A 23,590-nucleotide genomic window follows, 5' to 3' on the forward strand; every position below is an offset into this window, starting at 1 on the left:
TAGAGCGGGAGTATGACACACAAATGAGTAAGTGGTTTTCCAATTGTTGCCGTGGAAAAATGACCACATGGTAACGGCTGAACCCACCTACAATGTTTTATTAGCACAAGTTTAAAAGCGAACTAATACTGCAGAATCCTATCTAGCTTTATAATACCCTTGCTTTCATCAGGAAAGTACCCTGTTTAGACTAACGCAATTGCCTTGCCAATAAATTCCACTTCTAGAAACACTATTTGGTTGGTTTCAGAATATCCTTTCGGTTCTTTTATCTTGGAGACAAATGTTCTTTGGGTGCCTAAAGGAATCTTCTGCCAAGAGAAATACACGGGCTGTTTGGTTTTGGTTTTTTTCCCCTCTTCTTTTAGAATACTTTTTACTTTTCTGCTTAATTGATCCCTTGCTTTAAAGTGATGGTCGAAAATGTATTCCAGGCTACCACCTTAAGTTTATTTACCCACTACTAAAATAATATTGCCTTCCCCTCATACTGGCATGTCATTGTAGCAGTCTAGCTTCCCAGCAGCATAAGGGGGCGTGACACATATTCCTCATCCACTGCTTTGCTAGATTTGTGTGGGAACATGGCTGCTGCCAGTTCTAGTCAATGGCATAACTATGCCGTGGTGGGGGCATGACATTGTGGGTTGCCTCTCCTGATCTTTGTGGGTGAGTGAAAGGACTATCTCAGCATTTATCCTAAGCCGTTGCAAGGAAGAAACCAGTATTGTGCTCAGGATGGTAGCAGTAACCCTGGAAGTTGAGACCCCGTGGGTGAAGGGGGTATTTGTGCTGTTGGGCAATGAAACTCAATGGGTGACACGGAAATTGAAAAAACACATGCTTACTTCAAATCCAAACATTGTCATTTACAGTGTATTTCCTGTATCTTTTTCCAAATTCCTGGTTTGTGTTCGAATGTTAGGCCTAGCTTTCTTCTCTCTATCTAATTTCTGAAAATAACCCCTGTGAAGTCCCTGTCCCTAATCCAAGCGGCATACCAAGTATTCTAAATTCACTGGATGCATGCTTGGTCCATGAGTCAGAAATACTGTACATCTCCGTGAGTAGTATTGACGGCCTCAGTAATTCTATTGGCAAAGATTCCTTTAATAAAGCTTATCTTCTGGTTTGAGCTGGTTACCAAATCCTGCCCACACTCACACCTGCTCATTGTAAGTTGGTGCTAACAATTTCACTGCACACAAGACCACTGATGTAAGTATTTGTGAAGAATTAATCATGTGTTGGAGATACAGGTTTGTGCAGAACAAATAAAGAAGGAAGATTTCAGTCTACGCTGGCTTCACGTGGATCTATGAAAGATCTGCTTTGATTTCATGTTTAAATGTATGTTCAGCAACTTATGCCACAGGGAAAGCTCTTCATAATACAAGGAGCTGCTTTCTGATAAGGTAGAAAAAGTCCCCTAATTTCCTTAAATCTGAGCAATATGGGTCTCAGTGTTTACTCTTTTTACTTATAGAAATGGTAACAGTAGCCATCAAAGGGAAAAATGTACCAAATAGCCTTGCAATCTCCTTGTAATGCCTGTTTCAAAGTTTGACCAAATAACGCAGCAGTTAGTTTGGTGTTTGCAGAAATTGGTTGTTAGTTTATAAAACCTTTTTTTCCTTACACAAACTTTGAATAAAAACCCTTTCTATTTTGAAAAACCAAGATCAAAAAGTTGTTTCCATTTCTTTTCAAAGTGAAAATTGTGGGGCTGAAATCCCTTCGTAGCAAAATAAGTTTGCTACCATCATGCAAGGCAAGTAGGACATTCTAGATCTTACAAATGCTATCTTTTTACTGTTAGCAGTTAAACTAGACAACCTATCTTTTCTATTTTGTTTTTTTCCCCTACAGGAAGCAATGATGGACTTTTTTAATGCTCAGATGCGCCTTGGTGGCTTAACGCAGGCACCTGGAAACCCTGTCCTTGCAGTTCAGATCAACCAAGACAAAAACTTTGCTTTTTTGGAGGTACGTGAACAAATCCAGGGCTTGTTGTTAATTTGTTCTGAATGCTGAGGTTGTATATATAAATAAAAACCTAACCACCTGATTTTTTTTTTTTTTTCATGCAGTTTCGATCAGTTGATGAGACAACACAGGCAATGGCTTTTGATGGTATAATCTTCCAAGGCCAGTCATTAAAGATTCGGCGTCCACACGATTATCAACCGTTGCCTGGCATGTCAGAAAACCCATCCGTTTATGTGCCGGGTAAGATCTTTTCCATGTTGACTATGTAATATTCATTAGTGTACAATGCTTTTTTTTTACATCTCAATTCCCCCCTTTTATGTTTTTGGAACTTCAGATTGTTGTAGCACAGTGCTGTTAATGTAGCCGTTAAAGTTCATTCGGTTAATGTAGGCGTTGAGGAATAACAGTTTTTTCCTGCCAGAGCACAGTGCATATTTTATTATTACAGAGTTTGCAGTTCCTTCCAGGACTTCTGAACTGAAAAAAAGCCATAGATGGAAAATGTCCTTTGTGTAAAAGAGAATGGATCTTTCGTCATATTAAGTGGGTTTTTTCTCTCCAAATATCATTCCTTTTTTAACAGGGGTGGTATCCACCGTTGTTCCAGACTCAGCACACAAGCTATTCATTGGAGGTTTACCCAACTATCTGAATGATGACCAGGTAACCATGGCGTCATTAAGCCTATGGGTTGGTAATTTCAGGCTTACTTATTTGTTGTTTTTCATACGTGGGAATGTTTGAATTTGGTGCCCTGTTCCTGATCACCGTGGTCTAGATCTGAAAGCGACCACTTTCTGAAAGTGTTCCGTTACACCTGACTTCTCCAGGGACCTACTCTTATAGAAGTCATGAAGGTGAATGGACACAACTCCACAGGAGTCTACTGCATAACTGTTAAACAGTAGCAATATTGCAGCATCGTCTGTACTGTTTCTTCTGTTGCTGCAGTTATTGAGGGTTTGGGTTTTCAGTGCACAAAAAGCAGCACTTCACCTCCAAAATGTTTTGGGTGGGTTTGTGAAATAACGCTTTGTTTTGCAGCTAAGTCCGTACATTTTACATCTTGTTAGAACTTTACGGTAGCTGTAGAAGATTTAAGATATTGGGTTAGGTGGCAAAGGTGTTGAGGACCCCATATATTTAAAGCCCTTTTCCCAGGAATGTTTATTTTTGAATAGTGCAAAATAATTAAACAAAACATTTGTAAAGCACTTTTCTCCCATACGACCCGAAGTCCTGAGTGCATTTTTTTTAACTTGCTGTATTTTTCCTTACTTGGGAGATTCCCCCCCCCCCCCCCCCCCCCTCTCTTCTGGATAGGACGATGGGTACACAGAATATGTTGTGGGTACACAGAATAGCAATGAAAGTCCATAAAAGCAGTAACTCTTCACCACCCTATTGAACTTTTTCTTTTAAATTTCTTGGAATAGGTTAACCTACCAGAAGGTCTAATTGTATGACTCGCATTAGCAGAACCTTCAGTCATATTGTGTGAAGACCCTACTGATATCAGTACCACCAATGCTTAACTGCTGCAGGCAACATTGCATCCCTCTCTCCCACCACTGGTTTTATAGTTAGGCCTGGTTTCATGTTTAGGACCTGCTTAAATTGCATGTAACTTTACAGTGATAGAACTAGTGAAGCTATCCTGGCCTCCTGGAGTATGTTCAGTGTTTGCTTCAAAGTCTACCTGAAGTGACAAAACATATAAAGATAAACCTGTTTATATTCCTACTTACACACACTGTAAGGGCTAATATAGCGCTGTAAATTATAAGCTTGCTGTACACCATAAAATATGCTTTTAAAATATGTATCCAGTCTCACCATATTTGTGTTGTATGAGGGTCTAACTAAGCTATATATCCAAATGGTGACCAATCTCTTCGTACTTGAGTAGCACAAATATTGGTAAGACAGAAAAGGCGTTAAGTATAACCGTAGCTCTACTTTGCAGAAGGGGAAGTCTGTCTTCAGCATAATGCTTCATAGGCCATCATTACTTTGTATGGGAGCTGAATACAGTGAAGACAGTTCAGTCTGAAAGCCTAGTTTTTTTTCACCCTTGAAACAAAAGTACAGCATATATATATACAGTGGAGGAAATAATTATTTGACCCCTCACTGATTTTGTAAGTTTGCCCAATGACAAAGAAATGAAGTCTCAGAACAGTATCATTGAGTGAAATAAGTTTTTGAACCCCTACCAACCATTAAGAGTTCTGGCTCCCACAGAGTGGTTAGACACTTCTACTCAATTAGTCACCCTCATTAAGGACACCTGTCTTAACTAGTCACCTGTATAAAAGACACCTGTCCACAGAATCAATCAAGCAGACTCAAAACTCTCCAACATGGGAAAGACCAAAGAGCTGTCCAAGGATGTCAGAGACAAAATTGTAGACCTGCACAAGGCTGGAATGGGCTACAAAACCATTAGCAAGAAGCTGGGAGAGAAGGTGACAACTGTTGGTGCGATTGTTCGAAAATGGAAGGAGCACAAAATGACCATCAATCGACCTCGCTCTGGGGCTCCACGCAAGATCTCACCTCGTGGGGTGTCAATGGTTCTGAGAAAGGTGAAAAAGCATCCTAGAACTACACGGGAGGAGTTAGTGAATGACCTCAAATTAGCAGGGACCACAGTCACCAAGAAAACCATTGGAAACACATTACACTGCAATGGATTAAAATCCTGCAGGGCTCGCAAGGTCCCCCTGCTCAAGAAGGCACATGTGCAGGCCCGTCTGAAGTTTGCCAATGAACACCTGAATGATTCTGTGAGTGACTGGGAGAAGGTGCTGTGGTCTGATGAGACCAAAATAGAGCTCTTTGGCATTAACTCAACTCACTGTGTTTGGAGGAAGAAAAATGCTGCCTATGACCCCCAAAACACCGTCCCCACCGTCAAGCATGGGGGTGGAAACATTTTGCTTTGGGGGTGTTTTTCTGCTAAGGGCACAGGACAACTTAATCGCATTAACGGGAAAATGGACGGAGCCATGTATCGTGAAATCCTGAATGACAACCTCCTTCCCTCTGCCAGGAAACTGAAAATGGGTCGTGGATGGGTGTTCCAGCACGATAATGACCCAAAACATGCAACAAAGGAGTGGCTCAAGAAGAAGCACATTAAGGTCATGGAGTGGCCTAGTCAGTTTCCGGACCTTAATCCAATAGAAAACCTATGGAGGGAGCTCAAGCTCAGAGTTGCACAGAGACAGCCTCGAAACCTTAGGGATTTAGAGATGATCTGCAAAGAGGAGTGGACCAACATTCCTCCTAAAATGTGTGCAAACTTGGTCATCAATTACAAGAAACGTTTGACCTCTGTGCTTGCAAACAAGGGTTTTTCCACTAAGTATTAAGTCTTTTATTGTTAGAGGGTTCAAAAACGTATTTCACTCAATGAAATGCAAATCAGTTGCTATCTTTTATTTAAGGTTATTTTTTCGATTTTCCTTTTGATGTGCTATCTGCCACTGTTAAAATAAACCTACCATTGAAATGATACTGTTCTGAGACTTCATTTCTTTGTCATTGGACAAACTTACAAAATCAGTGAGGGGTGAAATAATTATTTCCTCCACTGTATTCAATTTCTTTTCACTGCAGATACACATCACAGTTGCGTGTTTGATTTCAAGATGGGTGCTGTAGAACATTAAAGGTCAATGTCACTCAGCTACCGTATATACGATAAAGTATAAGCTGAGAGTTTGAGACTAGTTAAGTGGGGGCTTATACTTGAGTCATTACCGGATAGTACACCACCTACTGCAGTATGACTGGAGCCAAGCAGTGACGTCTGTCATGTAATTAGTTGCATCTAGACAAACATACCAGATATGCTCGAGTTTTCCTTGCTTCTATTTTTTCTTTTGGGGGGGGGGGGGGGGCTATATGCAGAACAGCTTATACTATTTACATAGTATATATGTAAGATTAAAAAAAGTCACACAAGCTAAGACTAATTCAAGGGCAGTCTTATTTAGGAGTAGGACTATAGATTTATGTATCACGTTAGTTCATTTTCAGTTCATGTTTGCTTTAAAGGAGAACTGTAGTGAGAGGTATATGGAAGCTGCCATATTTATTTCCTTTTAAGCAATACCAGTTGCCCGACTGCCCTGCTGATCTGTTTGGATGAAGTAGTGTCTGAACCACACCAGAAATAAGCATGCAGCATCTTGTCAGATCTAACAAAAATGTCAAAACACCTGATCTGCATATGCTTGTTCAGGGTCTAGGACTAAAGGTATTAGAGGCAGAGGATCAGCAGGATAGCCAGGTAACTGGTATTGCTTAAATGGAAATATACAGGTCCTTCTAAAAAAAAAAAAATTGCATATTGTGATAAAGTTCATTTTCTGTAATGTACTGATAAACATTACTTTCATATATTTTAGATTCATTACACACAACTATAGTTCAAGCCTTTTATTGTTTTAATAGTGATGAGTTTGGCATACAGCTCATGAAAACCGAAAATTCCTATCTCAAATTAGCATGTTTCATCCGACCAGTAAAAGGAAAAGTTTTTAAAACAAAAAAGTCAACCTTCAAATAATTATATTCAGTTATGCACTCAATACTTGGTCGGGAATCCTTTTGCAGAAATGACTGCTTCAATGCGGCGTGGGATGGAGGCAATCAGCCTGTGGCACTGCTCAGGTGTTATGGAGGCCCAGGATGCTTCGATAGCGACCATAAGCTCATCCAGAGTGTTGGGTCTTGTGTCTCTCAACCTGCTCTTCACAATATCCCACAGATTTTCTATGGGGTTCAGGTCAGGAGAGTTGGCAGGCCAATTGAGCACTAATACCATGGTCAGTAAACCATTTACCAGTGGTTTTGGCACTGTGAGCAGGTGCCGGGTCGTGCTGAAAAATGAAATCTTCATCTCCATAAAGCTTTTCAGCAGATGGAAGCATGAAGTGCTCCAAAATCTCCTGATAGCTAGCTGCATTGACCCTGCCCTTGATAAAACACAGTGGACCAACACCAGCAGCTGACATGGCACCCCAGACAATCGCTGACTGTGGGTTCTTGACACTGGACTTCAGGCATTTTGGCATTTTGACTCTGGCACCTTGATTTCTTCGAATGACATGCAAAAGTTGCTTTCATCCGAAAAAAGTACTTTGGACGACTGAGCAACAGTCCAGTGCTGCTTCTCTGTAGCCCAGGTCAGGCGCTTTTGCCACTGTTTCTGGTTCAGAAGTGGCTTGACCTGGGGAATGCGGCACCTGTAGCCCATTTCCTGCACACGCCTGTACCCGGTGGCTCTGGAAACTTCTACTCCAGACTCAGTCCACTGCTTCCGCAGGTCCCCCAAGGTCTGGAATCGGTCCTTCTCCACAATCTTCCTCAGGGTCCGGTCACCTCTTCTCGTTGTGCAGCGTTTTCTGACACACTTTTTCCTTCCCACAGACTTCACACTGAGGTGCATTGATACAGCACTCTGGGAACAGCCTATTCGTTTAGAAATTTCTTTGTGTCTTACCCTCTTGCTTGAGGGTGTCAATGATGGCATTCTGGACAGCAGTCAGGTCGGCAGTCTTACCCATGATTGCGGTTTTGAGTAATGAACCAGGCTGGGCGTTTTTAAAAGTCTCAGGAATCATTTGCAGGTGTTTAGAGTTAATTAGTTGATTCAGATGATTAGGTTAATAGCTCGTTTAGAGAACCTTTTCATATGCTAATTTTTTGAGATAGGAATTTTGGGTTTTCATGAGCTCTGTGCCAAAATAAATATTAAAACGATAAACTGCTTGAACTACTTCAGTTGTGTGTAATGAATCTAAAATATATGAAAGTCTAATGTTAATCAGTACATTACAGAAAATAATGAACTTTATCACAATATGCTAATTTTTTTTAGAAGGACCTGTAGCAGCCTCCATATCCCTCTCACTACAGCTCTCCTTTAAGTTCATTAATGCTTTTTAAGCCTTTGTTACCATAGATATGGGACAGCACCCAACACCTGTGGGGTCTAGCTATCAGAAACCCATCTACAGTTGGTGAGCTTGCATTAGGATTCAGTTCCTACTTGTGCCGGAGCACGTACCTGCAGCTGGAGCAGACAGTGTTCTCCGATCCGATTGTCTGGCTGGAGCCCGGGGCAGATAAGTCATCGCCATAGGCTATATGTGGGAACGCATCTGCTCTGAAGTCCGCACTGCATTGCAGGCTTATAAGTGTGAACGGCTCCTATATATAAAATCAGTTTTGCAACAAATGGGTGCATTAAAATGAACCTTTAGTGCACCCAGTTGCTATTTAGCTGACAGCGATTCATTCAGTGTAAACTAGTAAGAAAGGAACAGAAGGAAAACCATGTACTTGCAGAAATATGATTAGCATGTTTCATATTTGTATCCTCCAAAGGACCATGGGAAAACCCCTTTAAGCAGTATGATTTTAAAACCGAAACGTCAGATATAGAAAGTACCTGGCATATAGCAAAATCACCATAGTAACTCTCAGCCCTGATCTAGGCACCAGGAATCGTGCGGATTTTTTTTTTTTTTTCCAGTAAAGCAGCTGAATCATTGCCTTTATAAGCTAGTCAGTGGGGCGTACACATCGTGTGTTCTGTGCTTTAGAAAACTGCTGCAAATGTCTAGTAGCTGCTGTCTACTCGGATGTTTTAATACCACTGCCCATGCTGAATGCTTGCAAGGGTCTGGCAATTCCATAGTAGTTGACAAGCTGTAGATGCAGTGCTGTCAGCTACCTGTGTTAGTGAACCCTCACAGCTCATTCATCACTGCCCCAACAAGATAATAATGAATATTTACAAATTAGGGATTTTGAGGTTGGAGAATGTCTGTGTTCCAGCAAACCTGGCCTAGACTTAAGATTTTGTCATTGGATTAAAAAAAAAGCTAACCACAAGAAAATGTATGCGTGCTCAACACCAAGCTAACCCTTACAAGTCTGGCTGTGCAAATCTGGCTAAATTGGCTTATCATGAGGCATTGCTCATGCAAAAATGCATTTGCTTTCGCATGCCAAACTTTGCAGGGTCAAAAACTAATACCGTGAAGCGGTTGCCCTGCGGGAATTAGTTCATGCTACATAGCACTATCCAGGAGCGCAACGGGGAGGCTTCCCAATGCCCCCATACAACCGGGGGGACTGCGGGGCCCCAGGCTCTCTCACTGCCTAGGGACCACAGCGTCAAAAAAAAGTTTGCAAGGCCAGACATGGGTTATATCGGAACATGAAGTTTTGGAAAAGTTAGTAAATTAGATTTTATTTTACAGTTAGGTCCTATTGTATCATGTGCACACACCATAACCTTATTGCAGTCTTCACTATAGCGTATCACCTTAGGCAAGGGTTGCAAATGTTTGCCTCATAACAGCAGTCACTGTTCAAAACATCAGTCTGGTGGTTTTCTTGAGTTCACCAATGTAATAAATCAACTGCTTCATGCCAGTGGTAAAAAGGGCTAGACAGATTATTGTGCAATTAAGAGCCAGTCTGGTCCAGGAGCGGGCTCCATCAATCTCTGTTAGAGAAAACTGTAAGTTAGGCACCAACTGCCATTTTTAAGGGACCTTGGCTTCTTGACCTCTAGGATTTGTCCAGCCCTGAACAAGACCTCTAAGCAATGTCATGTGACTGGCTACCTTCTTTCCTTTTATATTTCTGCTTTTCAACCCTAGTTTACCCTTCCAGTTTTTCCTTTGTTAGTAAAGATGAGTAGGGAACGATATTGCATTAAATTTTCATACTTGATGCCGCTGTTTCAGAGAAATTAACTTGTGAAGTCAATCACATGACCCAGGGATCTCTTCATAAAAGATGAAGCTGTCAGTAAATTGGGAATTCCTTCCTCTGTACCAAGTAACCAGCTGTGGGTATAGCCAGCTCTGTGCACAGTAGGACTGGCTGTTCTCATGTCTTGTCAAGACAAATAACATATCGCGCTGTGCTCCTGGCTGACTCAAAGCGCCAGAGCTGCAGCCACTAGGACGCGCTCTATAAGCAGTAGCAGTGTTAGGGAGACTGGCCTAAGGACTCCTACTGAATAGGTGCTGGCTTACTGAACAGGCAGAGCCGAGATTCGAACCCTGGTCTCCTGTGTCAGAGGCAGAGCCCTTGACCAAAAGGGGGAGGAGTTTGGAACTCTCCTAGACCAGCCAAACCGCTTCTAAACAGGAAGTCAGCACTGCAAATTCTATGAACTGGAGAACAAAGATTGAAACACGATTTGTGAAATAAGGAAAGGGTTGTGCGTTGCAATATTCCACATGCCACACAATATTCTGTATAAAAGTCTGAAGTGGGGGTGGGTGTCACTCAGGTTAGCACACAGTGGCAACTGCAGTGAAAACACACTTTCAGGTATGTGAGCGGCACTATGCAGAAAAATAGAAAGTCCAGTAAAACAATTCAAATGGCACTAGTTTTTGTTTCGGCAGGACATGTGCTTTTTTGTCTTATTTTCCACACCATTTATCTAGCCTAGCTTTGGAATGAAGTGTACAGTCTTCAGTGAATTGGCATTAGACACCTGCTACTAGCGAGTTAATAGAACAGCGGGCTTGTATGCACAGCAATATTTTCTATGGCACGTGTCACTCCTTTGTACTGATATCAATAGATGGACACTTCTCCATATCAAGACCTTTCTCGCTTTTGAAACCTTTATGTTCTACATTAAGGAGATGGATGCCTGCATCTTGTTTGTTTGGATTTTTCCATTTGGTGAAAGGCTGATCTTAAACAATTGCAATCAGTAGTGCAAGTTTTCTTTTTCCCTCCTCAGTTAAAAAGCTTTATTGAGAGGCTGAAATGTAGTTCTGTTGAAGCCACGTGTATTTTCTCTGAAGCAGCTTTTCTATATTGTGAGAAGAATGTCTGTACTCTGTATTTTCCCCTGTATGAATGACACTTCCACAGCGGACACAGAGCTCCCATCTGCAGACTTTCTACTTTGTCCAGGCAGCATTTTCCTCCATTTCTCAGTTTCGGCAGTGTCTCCTTTTTTTTTATTCCTCAGCAGGTTTCTGGGAATGTATTTATTGTGCAGTAATGTGCAGATGTAATTATTGCTGATGATGGATATTTTACCATTTGTATAATATCTTTTGTTACAGAAGGTTGTGTTCTAATGCTAAAAATGCAGGTGTTGCTCACGATCTTAGTGACCCCACTTTTGTATCTCTCCATTTTGCAGCTAGCTAGGATTTTCTGGAAATTGCTAGACTGTTTACAATTTCAATTTTTGGCAACCAACACAGAAGAGATTGAATCGCTGCTAAGGACCACCTAGTCAAAGAATCTAGCATCCCCTCGCCTATGTCACGCTGATCTTTAGTGAAAAAGGTGCCAGATTGACCTCCAAGCACATTGTTCATGTTCTCAACCCACCCACGAGAATTGAGATTTGGCTCTGCACCATGCTATTTACTTCCTACCCCCCCCCCCCCCTATGTTCATATCAATAGTCGTGTTGCTATCCTGTAGGCTAGCGACAAATCTGTACAATGCAGGTGACAGGAATTGTAAGTGTAGTTAGCTTTAGGGTTCATTGCGTCCAGTCTTATGATCTGTATTCAGCTCAGTGCTGTTTAAGCATCTTCCTTCAAAATGTGGTACTGATCAAGTGATTACAGCAGACTTTCATTCACATTTAGCATTGTCAGGAGTTCACTACAGTCCCTTTTCGTTAGCATATGCACAACAAAAGAAAGTACGAATCTGGAATGATGCTCAAATCCTTGTAGTGTATAGAGCAAACATGGAGAGGATAGTTTGTCCGCAACAAAAGTGGAGTCTCCTAGTTTGATTTTCATGTGTACATTTTACTGTATTTTCTTTCCTGAAATGTTCTACTGTATATAGAATGCTTAATTTTCAGCTTTGTCTTTTTACCTTAAATATGTATAAACGTAACAGTGACATTTTCTAGTCTTTTTCTGTTAATGTTTGCTAATTTGTCTTGACAGGTTAAAGAGTTGCTTACATCTTTTGGCCCTTTGAAAGCCTTTAATTTGGTAAAAGACAGTGCAACAGGTCTTTCCAAAGGATATGCTTTCTGTGAATACGTGGATATCAATGTAACTGATCAGGTATGGGAACCTGTGTTTGTATAAAGCGATATTCAGACAACTTTGAGATTGGAATGATGAGCAACTGAGCAGTTTGTCCAGAGCAATGAACTTGTCTGTGCACACTACTTTTTCACATGTAGGCTCTTCCTTCTAGATGTTTAAAACCATGAGGTGGCTTTCCTGATGTTGTGAAAGTGTAGTAAAGTGCTGATGGAACAAGTTTAGTGAAGTTGCTTTTTAACTGAAAGTTTATATATTCTACAGTAACGCAAATGCTATTGCTAGCTATACATTCAGCAACAAGTGTTTATTTAAATGATCAGAATTACCCTGAGTAGAAATTTAGTGATCATTAACTTTGCAAATTAAATTTTCAATTTCTGTTGGATTTCAGTAGAATCTGTTTAAAATTACACACACCTTATTTGTAGCCACAAACATGGGTGTTACTAATGCACATTGTGCCTTAAAGTGGATCCTAAATGAACTTTTATACATTACACAATTGTGTTCCTTACATATAGGTTATAGGGCATTCCTCAAGCCAAATACCTTTTTTAATTCCCTATAAACTGAACAAGCCTCGCCCACAGCTTCTCCAAAACTCCAAGGCACTCAGACCCATGTAGTAAGGGCTTATTGGAGCTCAGTCTGGGCAGGAGGTTGTTACTAGTCAGAGATGTAAGAGGTAGAGGGGAGGAGGAGAGGGGAGTGAGCGGAGGGCTGGAAATGCAGTTGCAGATTACCTGTGTAATGATGACAAACAGAACATGGCTGCTCTCATTGTATCACAGGAATAAATCATCTTAAACTGTTGAATCTGTATGCAGCCAGATTTGCTGTGTAAACTATCTAAACTTTAGATCAGATATATAGACAAGTTACTTATTGTAGTTATTTCTTCATCTCGGATCCGCTTTAACCAGTTTGATATTTTTCTGATGTATAATCTGACAACACAGTGTGATATATGGATAGGTTATGTATTAATCTTTAAAAAGTTTGAAACTTGAAGGATATCCGAGATGATTAAAAAAAACCTAGCTTTACTTACCTGGGGCTTCTTCCAGCCCCTAGAGTTTACTTGTGTCCCTCGTCGCAGCTCCGGTCTTCTCCTGGGTTCTGCTGGCAGGCTTTGCAGTATAGCTGACTCCCGATGGAGTTGGCGTCTTCTGAGAATGCATGCCCGCGTCATCTGGAGCAAAATGCTGTATGCTCCTAGTGATGTGGGTGTGCTCTCATGCAGGCACACACATGCTTTATTTCTCAGTTGTGAAGATGTAATGCAGTTCATGCATAACACAGTAACAGTTTACTTTTGTAGCCTAAGGTGTGCTTTGCAACGGCAAGGTTCAATCCATGGGAAAAGTACAAGAGTACCGGTAGTTAAAGGATACATGAGTAAATGAAGCACTGCAGTTTTACTTGGGGCTTTCTCCGGCCCCTGGAAGTCTCTGGGTGAGATTGGAACTGGGACGAGGGACACAGACTTTTAGGGGCTGGAGAAAGCCCCAGGTGAGTAAAGCTGCAGTGCTTTTAGTCTCCTGTATCCTTTAAGACTAAAATAAACCAGTCAAGACGGCAGTTTTAGGGGCTTGTTCACATCTGGGGGCGGTATCGGCCTTTTCTTAAGCGCACAAAACTCTTGTGCAGGGAATCTCTGAGGGCTCTTTCACATTAGGGCAGATTTTCTGCGTTTCAACGCAAAGGATAAAGTTTGTGTTACCCAAGGTGAAATGAAAGTCCATAGACTTTCATTTTAGCTTTCACATATAACGCAGCCTTTTTGTGCGTTGCGTTCCACTGCACCCAGGCGCAGTTTTTTGGCCAACGCTAGCTTTATGCGTTACAATGTTAGTCAATGTAAAACGCACACTATGCGCGTTTTTAATCCGTTAACGCAGGCAATCAGTCCCAGAATGCAACAGAGGAACAATGTAGAAAGTTGACAACTAAAAGAAAAAAAAATTACCTGCGTTTTTCTATGTGCAGTAACGCATTGAAAACGGATTAAAAACGCACACTCACTGCAGTGCAACGCATATCAAAACGCAGTAAAAGGCATACAACAAAACGTATGCTTTGCGCGTTCTCCAACGCAAGCTCTGATGTGAAAGAGCCCTGAGAAGGTTCATATCAGCGCGTTTCGTACGCTTTGTGTTCCGCAGAGCGGTGCCTCTACCATTTTTGGGGCGTTTTTAGTCTAATGTAAGGTATAGGAAGAGTGCTAAACGCTCACAATCGCTTTGTGCAACAATTGCCTTCGATTTTAAGAATACGTTATTCTTATTTGGGTTACAGAGTTTACTTCCTGACTTGTGACAGGGAGTGAATTAAAAAATCGCTCTGCAAAAGCACTTTAGAAAAGCGTTTTAAAAATGCAGCTCGCCGGGAGGCGCTTAAAAAAATTGTGCACAGAATCGCTAAACTCTTGCGAGTTTGATTTTAGATGTGAACAAAGCCTAAACGTTGTGTAATACTGTGTACTGGTGTGGTTTGAGTAGCTTGCTTGATATGTTGTCTAGTTTTTGGTTTTTATTCATATTTGTTTTATTTATTGTTAAGGCTATTGCTGGACTTAATGGGATGCAGTTGGGAGATAAAAAGCTTCTTGTACAAAGAGCAAGTGTTGGTGCAAAGAATGCAACCCTGGTAAGTCTCCTTAGCTGCTTAATTATAATATACAAACCTACATATATAATAATCATAGTTTTCTTCTTGTTGATTGGATCATGTTGTTTTTTTTTCCAAAAGCTTTTAAACGCATCTTTACTTGTTTAACTGGAACCTTCCGTGACAAAAATGTAGGGGCTGCTTTGTTGATTTTTTTTTTTTTTTTTTAAAGTATCCATTTTATTTTTCTTACAGCCCTACTTTACCTTCCCCTTTTAAAATTGCAACTGTAAAAATGTTTCTGTAGTGCTTAGAGACACTGAAGCGAAAAAAATATATATTATGATTTGTATGTGTAGCACAGCTAAGAAATAAAACATTAAGATCAGATACATCAGTCTAATTGTTTCCAGTACAGGAAGAGTTAAGAAACTCCAGTTGTTATCTCTATGCAAAATTAATCTCTGCGACTTTCAAAGTCATGGAGAGGGCTGTCTACTGACTTTTATTATCTCAACTGTAAGGGCCCTTTTCCACTAGCAGTCGCTAGCGTTCACGCTGAACGCTAGCGATTGCTGAATTGTAATTACCGGCGATTTCCCGACGTTTGCAGCCGCGATTTTGCTATGCACTGCATAGCAAAATCGCGGCAAATATCGCTCCGCCGCGCGTTCGCGTTCCTGAAAAAAAACGAATCGCGGTAGTGGAAATGACCTACCGCTATTCCTATGTTAAAAAGCAAACCATAGCGATTGTAAAATCGCTAGCGGTTTGTGACTTTTCGATTCAGCGCTGGTGGAAAAGGACCCTAAGTGAACAGTTTTCTTTTTATCTGCCAGAGGAGAGGTCATTAGTTCAGACTGCTCTGAAAGAATCATTTTGAATGCAGAGTGTTGTGTAATCTGCACATATTAGAGAATGATGCAATGTTAGAAAACACACTATACCTGAAAATAAAAATATGAGAATATTTTCTTTGCTGCTAATCTTCTAGTAATTATTCATAGTACACAACCAATTCATTAGATCATATATTTTTTTTCGCTTCAGTGTCTCTTTAATTATAAATATGCTGCTGCAAGCTGTCCATTGTGGCTGGATCTGCACTGCCAACAACCAGCATCTCCTCACTCTGTGATGGTCCTTCTAGTCAGAGAATGAGCTGTGGACAGATAATTGGATAAGGTCACCGGATTTGAATGTAAATGACTGGATCAGGTCACGTGAGGCTCTTCATAGCTGCCTACATTTTCTGCCCAACAATGTTTTCAGGGGATCTGACTTGATATATATTCCCAGCCGACCTCTTGTGTGAAGCTTCTTATGCTTTACATAGGTCAGTTGAAATTTTAAGCTGCATCCAAAATAGTTAACTTTTTTCCATGGTTAACTGTAAAGCTAGTAAATTCTAGTCATAGGCACTTATTTGTTCTCTCATATTAACTTTGAAACATTTTGTTTGAATTGTCAAAAATTGCATTATTCTATTACCAGCAGTTTTCCTCCCTGTAGAGCAGGGGTCTCAAACTCAATTTACCAGGGGGGCCGCAGGAGACAGTCAGGATGAGGCTTGGCCGCATAAGGAATTTCACAATCGCGGCGTATCGCCACCTCGGCCCGCCCCTCTCACTCTTCCTTCACAGAGAGGGGCAGGGAGAGGCGGCGATTGACGTCAGGAGGGGCTGAAGCTGAAAGCTCTGCCCCTTTCAGAAAATGCTGGAAGATTGCCCCCCGGGCGATTTGGGGGCTCTGCAGCCCTCGTTTAGCGGCAGGGATGCGGCGGATTACTTGGGAGCACTGAAGCGAACTATAAGGAAGCTTTTGCCGGCGAGGGCCACAAAATATTGTATCGAGGGCCGCAAATGGCCCGCGGGCCGCGAGTTTGAGACCCCTGCTGTAGAGGATAACCTTGTCTCCTCATAGCTGAGAATACAGATCTGCATAGTGATGTGAGCTTGAAGAGACCACTGGTCAAATCATGCTTAACCTGTCTACTTCCATGGTTATGTTGCTGCTTATTCTTTCAGTTTTAATGCAGACATATTAAACACTTTTTAATCTTTACCCCTGTAGAGCACGATAAACCAGACTCCGGTTACTCTTCAAGTACCTGGCCTCATGAGCTCCCAGGTACAGATGGGAGGACATCCAACAGAGGTCTTGTGTCTGATGAACATGGTGTTACCAGAAGAACTGCTGGATGATGAAGAGTATGAGGAGATTGTGGAAGATGTAAGAGATGAATGCAGCAAGTACGGCATTGTTAAATCCATTGAAATTCCTCGGCCTGTTGATGGTGTTGAAGTACCAGGATGTGGCAAGGTATGTTTTACGTGTAAAGTATTTTCTCCCCTTCTAAGAGGCATGTTTATAAAAGGTAAAATTGCTTGTTTGCCAGACAGTGATTTCTGCAAAAAAATAGCCTATTTTAGATTCCTAGATGTGTAATATTGTACATCAGCCTAAAGGATTGCATCATCACCATTTTACCATTGTGAAATAACCATTACATTATAACTAAATGGCCAAGGTTAATGTCAGCAATGTATGGACAACCGTGCCATGTTTGCCTGCCAAGGATTGCAATTTTAAAATGTGGTATACAGTATGGCCACAATGTACGTCAGTGGACAGTACACTGCTTTTTCTGGCAAGAAGTAACAGCTACAAGTGGCAATTGGTTGCCAGTACATGTATGTGATGTGGTAGAAAACCTACACTAACATGGTGAGAACATAACTCCATGCAGATAGTGTATTGGCCGAGCCCTGCAAGACGAGAGTGCTGGTCACTACGTCACCATGCCTAAATACAAAATGGTTTTTGTACTACATCAGTTTAACCTTCCTGGCGGGGAAGGCCCTGCTGGGCCGATTTGCATACGTTGCATGGCCAGGCAACCCCATACGTTGCCTGGCCAATTAGTGCCAGGCAGCGCTGAGGGATGGATCGGGACTCCCTTTGACGTCATAACATGTTTGACGCCCCGCCCGTCGCCATGGCGACGTGGGAAACCCTAATGGAAATCCCGTTCAGAATGGGATTTCCGGACGGGCTTGATCGCCGGAGGTGATCGAAGAGGGTGGGGGGATGCCGCTGCACAGCGGCTGTCATGTAGCTAGCGCTAGGCTAGCTACATGATTTAAAAAAAACAAAATTTAAAAAAATAGTGCTGCGCTGCCCCCTGGCAGTTTTAATTGACCACCAGGAGGGTTACAGAGCACTTTAACATGCACATCTGATGGCAGTATGTTCACTACCTTTCAGCCCCAACTAGCAGGTGTGATGGGGTAGCACCTGTCCCCATCCATGCCTATGTACATTATAGCAGGTGGCGGCTGCCTACTAGCCTGCCTACTACTACTGAGTTGTAACTGCAGCTCATGTCAATTGTTGACATATGGTTTACAAATTCTGCCATTTGGTTGCATTACAGAGCAACTGGAAGGCACTTGCTGCTGGCAGCTTGGCAGATGATTGTGTCAACAGTGTAACATTCAGCCACCCACGTGAAAGGGCCCTAAAGCCTGTGTAGTGGTAAGATAAGCACAATGCTTTGTCAGTGTTGTGCTATCACAAGCCTCTACTGTACATAGTACTTTAGGGTATAGGATTTCCTTGTGTGATGGCAACTTAATTGCTTCCGCTGGTACTTTTGTTGCCGGTGATTATTATTGCATGATTGAAGGACCACCCCCCTATTTTTGTGCTCGAGGTTAAAAAGGCCAGTTTCAAAATACAGCTCTGTCAGCTGCATCTTAAAGCATTCAGCACACTGTTTATTTTAGAGCTCTGCAAAATGTAAAACAAGGAGTTCACTGTTTACGGTGTGAAGTGTGTGTGTTTAGCAGTGAAGCTGCACTGGGAATAGGAGAGACAGTAATATTTATTCTTTGCATTGCTATGTAAGTAAATACTGGTATGTAAATTTGTCTTCCATCAGTGAGTTGCTTCTGATGTTATCCCAGTAAGTGTTTTGCGTCTCTGCACACCTTATTCATTGCCTTGAAGCTAAACTAGATGATGCCTCAAATGACTAATTTACGTTTTCTGCGAAAACAAAATTAAGTCCTAACACAGATTTACCTGTATGAGGTAATGCTGTGTGGCAGTATGGCAATAGTATCTGGTTTGGACTAGTTGTAAAGGTTGGCTTGTAACCTATGAACTGCAGAGCGGGTTAAGTACCCTGATGGGCAGTTGGTGTTGCAATTGTACACAAGATGTATCAACTTGGGCAAAAGCAACACTACAGTAATTTTAGCTGTGAATTTTTAAATGAAAGCCTGTCTCCAGGCAAATTGTCTATCAATCAATTTTTTATTGAAATAAGAAAAGACAAATACAGTAGCAAATTATATAAAACATAGGTACTATTAGAATAGCAAGCAGGATGAATACAGTTATCTTCACAATGAACGCAAGTTATACAGGGGAAAGGTTCTCAAGCCATAGTGACATAGTTCACCCTGTAGATCCAATAGGCTCGCTAATCCATGTATAATGACGAACATAAAATAAGATGTATAATATGGCAGGACTTCCATATTAGGAAAAAACATACAAAAACAAACAACACAGACTTATAACCGACCAAATAGTTAAGTCACTAACACAAACCAACAGATATTAAAATATAGTGAACACATCCCAAACCATCCAAGCTAATCAAAAGGTATTCCATAAACAACAAAAAAATTATGGGGGCTTACGATTACGTGATTGGAGCCACAATGTCATATCCCAGTCCTCCCATGGACCCCACAGCTCGCCATGTGCCTCGATATTATCATGGCTTCTGGCCGTTAGATCTTCCAATCTCCTAACATCATTAATCTTATCTATTAATATTGTTTTACTAGGAATCGTTGTGGATTTCCAAAATTGGGCAATTAACCTCTTTGCTGCAGATAATATATGTAACGTAAGCTTCCACCGTTTACGAGGGAGATTCTTAACAGGAAGGCCTAGAAGTGCGTTAAGCGGATGCAGGTCTATATGGGATTCAAAAACTTCTGAAATGAGTAATGAAACAGTCTCCCAAAAAGGTTTAATTAGAGGACAGTCCCAGAAGATATGCATCAGCGAACCCACCTTGTCCTTACACCTCCAACAAGTTGGTGAGGTATTTGGGAACCAACGGTGTAATTTGTCTGGAGTCCTGTACCAGAGCAAAAGAATTTTATAATGGTTTTCTTTGTGGATTGAGCATTGCGTGGATTTAGCGATAGACTGCCAGATCTTGGACCACATTGGAGCTGTAATATCCATAGAGAGGGCCCGGGACCAATATTCCATGTACCTGTGGGAAGGTAAAGTGTCTGCTGGAAAAGCACAGAGAATTTTATAAATAGAGGAAATTAAGTGTGTCTGCGTCGGGCCATTATTGCATAGACTTTCAAACGGGGTAGGTGAGGAGGTAAAGTCTGAATTTCCTAAGGATTTAGCATAATGTTTGATTTGATGAAAATTGAAGCGTAGGGCAGGAGTTAAATTGACCCGTTGGGAGAGCTGGTCTGCAGAAACAAATGTTTTTGAAATGGGATCTAGAAGATGCCTAAGTTGAAAGATATTGCCATCTGACCAACCCTTAACTACTAAAGATGATGAGCTATTAGGGATCAATGGATTAAAAATTACATTAACTAAGGACGAGGGGTTAGTAGTAAGGGGAAACTTTGATGAGCAGTAATGCCAAATATTCTTGGTAAAATGCATGGTACGGAGGAGAGGGTTGACCGTGTCAGGGAGTCTTGATGACCAAAGGAGGGAACACGGATGAACAGGGGCTAACCAAAGTTTTTCAATTTGCATCCATTTAGAAAATGCGTGCAATTGGGTCCAAGAAATCACATGTCTCAAGTGGGCAGCTAAATAGTATTTTGTGATATCAGGAACGCCCAGACCTCCGTGTTCTCTCCTGGTCAGCATAACCGAGCGTGGGATCCTAGAGGATTTGTTTAACCAAATATAATGGAGGATATCTTTTTGCAGGGCCGTTAAGGTCGTAAAAGGCACTTTTACCGGTAGAGTTTCGAAAAGATATAGTAGTTTCGGTAGTATAGACATGGATATGCTACAAATTCTACCGAGTAGGGATAATTTGAGGGGGGACCAGGTTTTCAATAAGCGCCTCACTTCTGCTAACAACGGGATATAATTAACCGAATAGAGGCTGTCGTAGGTAGAGGTGAGATGTATACCCAAATATTTAATTGAAGATGGGCACCAGCGATATGGAAAGGAAGCTTTTATAATGGAGGCCATTTCTAGAGAAATATTAATCGGGAGTGCCTCTGTCTTAGAGGAATTAACTTTGTATCCAGAGAGGGCACCAAATTCGACTAGAATCCTATGGAGACAGGGAAGAGTAGTCAGGGGGTTAGTCAGAGTAAGTAAGATGTCGTCTGCAAATAACGATAATTTAAATTGTTTAGAACCCACACAAATTCCCATGACGTCTGGAGATTCCCGAATAGCTGAGGCCAGTGGCTCAATGCATAGGACAAATAGAAGGGGCGATAAAGGACAGCCCTGTCTAGTCCCGTTTTTTATTTGAAAGGGATCAGAGGCGACCGAGGGCAGTTTGATTTGGGCCGTAGGGGCTGAGTATAAAAGGGAGAGAGCTGTTGCAAAAGAACCCGAAAAACCCAAATGCTTCAGAAGGGAGAACATGTAAGGCCAACTCAGCCTGTCAAAGGCCTTTTCTGCATCTAAACTAAGCAGCAAGGCTGGTGTCTTAGTATGGTTCACAGAATCAATGAGAGAAATTGTTCGCCTAGTATTATCCCCCGCTTGTCGAAAGTATGTAAAACCTACTTGATCTTTATCGATCAAATCTGGAAGGATACTAGCGAGCCTAGTCGCCAGAATTTTGGTAAACACCTTGTAATCGGTATTAAGGAGAGCTATGGGACGATAACTACCGCAAGCCGTCTCGTCTTTACCTGATTTCAGAATAACACTGATGAAGGAGTGACCAAAATACTGCGGACAATCTAAACCGTTCATCAGGTTGTTAAAAAGTCTGACCATATACGGGGCCAGGATGTCTTGGAAGGTCTTATAGTAAACATTGGGAAGCCCGTCTGGGCCTGGTGCCTTATGTAGAGGTATTGCTTTAATGGCCTCTAACAACTCCGCCAAGGTTATAGGAGCGTTCAGAAGATCTTGATCTCCCTTCTGAAGCTTAGGCAGTCTGCAACGAGATAGAAACTGATCCAGTTTATTGGCATCAAATGCAGGATGTCTACCCCTGTCTAGACAGGAGTAAAGATCCTTATAAAATTTACTAAACTCGTCAGCAATATGCTGGGGATCATAGAGAGTTTTACCACCAGGTGTTACAATTTTATCCGGTATAGGTGCAGAAGTATGCCCTCTCAGCATTTTGGCCATAGGAGTAAGAGGTTTATTTGCTTTTTCATAATAATATTGTCTGGACCATAATAGGGATTTATTTGCCTGAGCTAGCTGTATGTCTTTCAATTCATTTCTCATTTCCAATAGCCGCTTCAGCAAGTGTAACGAAGGGGTTTGGGCATATTCCAATTCCACTCTGCGTATACCCGAGGTCAGTGCCGCGCTCCGCAAAAGCCTTTGTTTTTTCTTATTAGATCCCAGAGCGATGCACTGACCTCTAATGTAAGCCTTATGAGCCTCCCACAGGATGGATAGCTTATCCACCGAACCCTCGTTTAACTCAAAGAATTCCCGCAGTGAGGATTGCAGCTCCAATTTAGTGTCTTCATTGAGCAGAAGAGATTCATTAAGTCGCCAATGAAATGTTTTCTTCTTGAGTAAAGAAGTGGTAATTTGAAGCGAAATAGGGGCATGATCGGACCACGTAATGTCATGGATTTCTGCCGTAATCATACATCTAAGAATAGGAGCAGAGACCAAAAAATGGTCTATTCTAGTATGGGTTTGATGTACCGGCGAGTAGAAAGTGAATCTCTTTTGGTTTGACAGTGCAATCCTGACTGCGTCTAGGAGATGGTATGACCTAATCAGTTTGCGGAACGACTTGGCTAGATTAATAGTGGCTGCTGAAGGTGCTAATTTATTGGGTGATAGCCAATCAAGGCCTGGGGAATGAATAACATTAAAGTCTCCACCAACAATGACAGCAGCACAGTCCATGTCCTGCCAGAAAGCTAGTACCTTTGAAATAAAGGCCACCTGTCGCTCATTAGGAGCATAGAGATTAATAAGCACAAAGGTTAAGTCTCCCATTTTACATTTTAAGATAATATAGCGACCTTTAGGATCTAATTTAGTGGATAACACTTCAATATTCATGTCCCGTTTAAACAATATGGCTACTCCTCCCTTACCTGTGGGGCAGCTCGCTGTATAGTGGACAGGGAAATGTTTACTGGCAAAGGTGAAGGAGCCACCTCGCTTAAAGTGAGTCTCCTGAACAAGGATTATATCTGCCTCTGACTCACGGAATTGCTTAAGAGCTAAAACCCGCTTCTTGTTAGAGTTCAGCCCTTTCACATTATATGATACAAGTTTCACCATGGTGTATGTAATAGGTGATCACATTCAGAAATGTCAGCAGAAAAACCAGGTGTGCATGAATAGCATTGGCGGAATGAGATGGTACAACATAGCATTAGAATTTTAAACGTTTGGTCAGTCAAAGAAACATAAAAATAAGAACAGTAATTACTCAACAGATAGATCAAGAACATAGAAATTTGGATAGGAAAATAAGAACTTTGCATGACCTGAGATAGCCATGACAGTATGAAAAACAAAAAAAACCACTCTGATTGTAGTCTAAACCAGGGCAAGGGGTGGCGAAGCCAACAACCCATAGGTGGAGGTGTGACTGGCAATGGGTGGAGGTGCCCAACTCCCGCCCATGGCAAACAGTGCGTAGGACGGGCTCCAGT

General features: G+C 41.6%; 1 protein-coding gene across 4 annotated transcripts in view; it reads left to right on the top strand.

Moving 5' to 3' along the window:
* The window catches only part of U2AF2 (U2 small nuclear RNA auxiliary factor 2), a 43,567-nt gene that overhangs the window by 14,644 nt on the left and 5,333 nt on the right, over window positions 1-23,590 (top strand). For 2 of the 4 annotated variants that reach the window (XM_068241058.1, XM_068241056.1), the window contains exons 5-10: window positions 1,870-1,986; window positions 2,091-2,229; window positions 2,576-2,682; window positions 11,970-12,092; window positions 14,640-14,726; window positions 16,761-17,009. In XM_068241058.1, coding sequence (XP_068097159.1) covers window positions 1,870-1,986; window positions 2,091-2,229; window positions 2,576-2,682; window positions 11,970-12,092; window positions 14,640-14,726; window positions 16,761-17,009 — 822 coding nt within the window. The remainder of the gene's footprint in view (window positions 1-1,869; window positions 1,987-2,090; window positions 2,230-2,575; window positions 2,683-11,969; window positions 12,093-14,639; window positions 14,727-16,760; window positions 17,010-23,590) is intronic. The other 2 variants (XM_068241059.1, XM_068241057.1) reach the window with 1 other exon arrangement.

The sequence above is a fragment of the Hyperolius riggenbachi genome, chromosome 6 (assembly GCF_040937935.1).
Source record: "Hyperolius riggenbachi isolate aHypRig1 chromosome 6, aHypRig1.pri, whole genome shotgun sequence".
NCBI classification, from domain to species: domain Eukaryota; kingdom Metazoa; phylum Chordata; class Amphibia; order Anura; family Hyperoliidae; genus Hyperolius; species Hyperolius riggenbachi.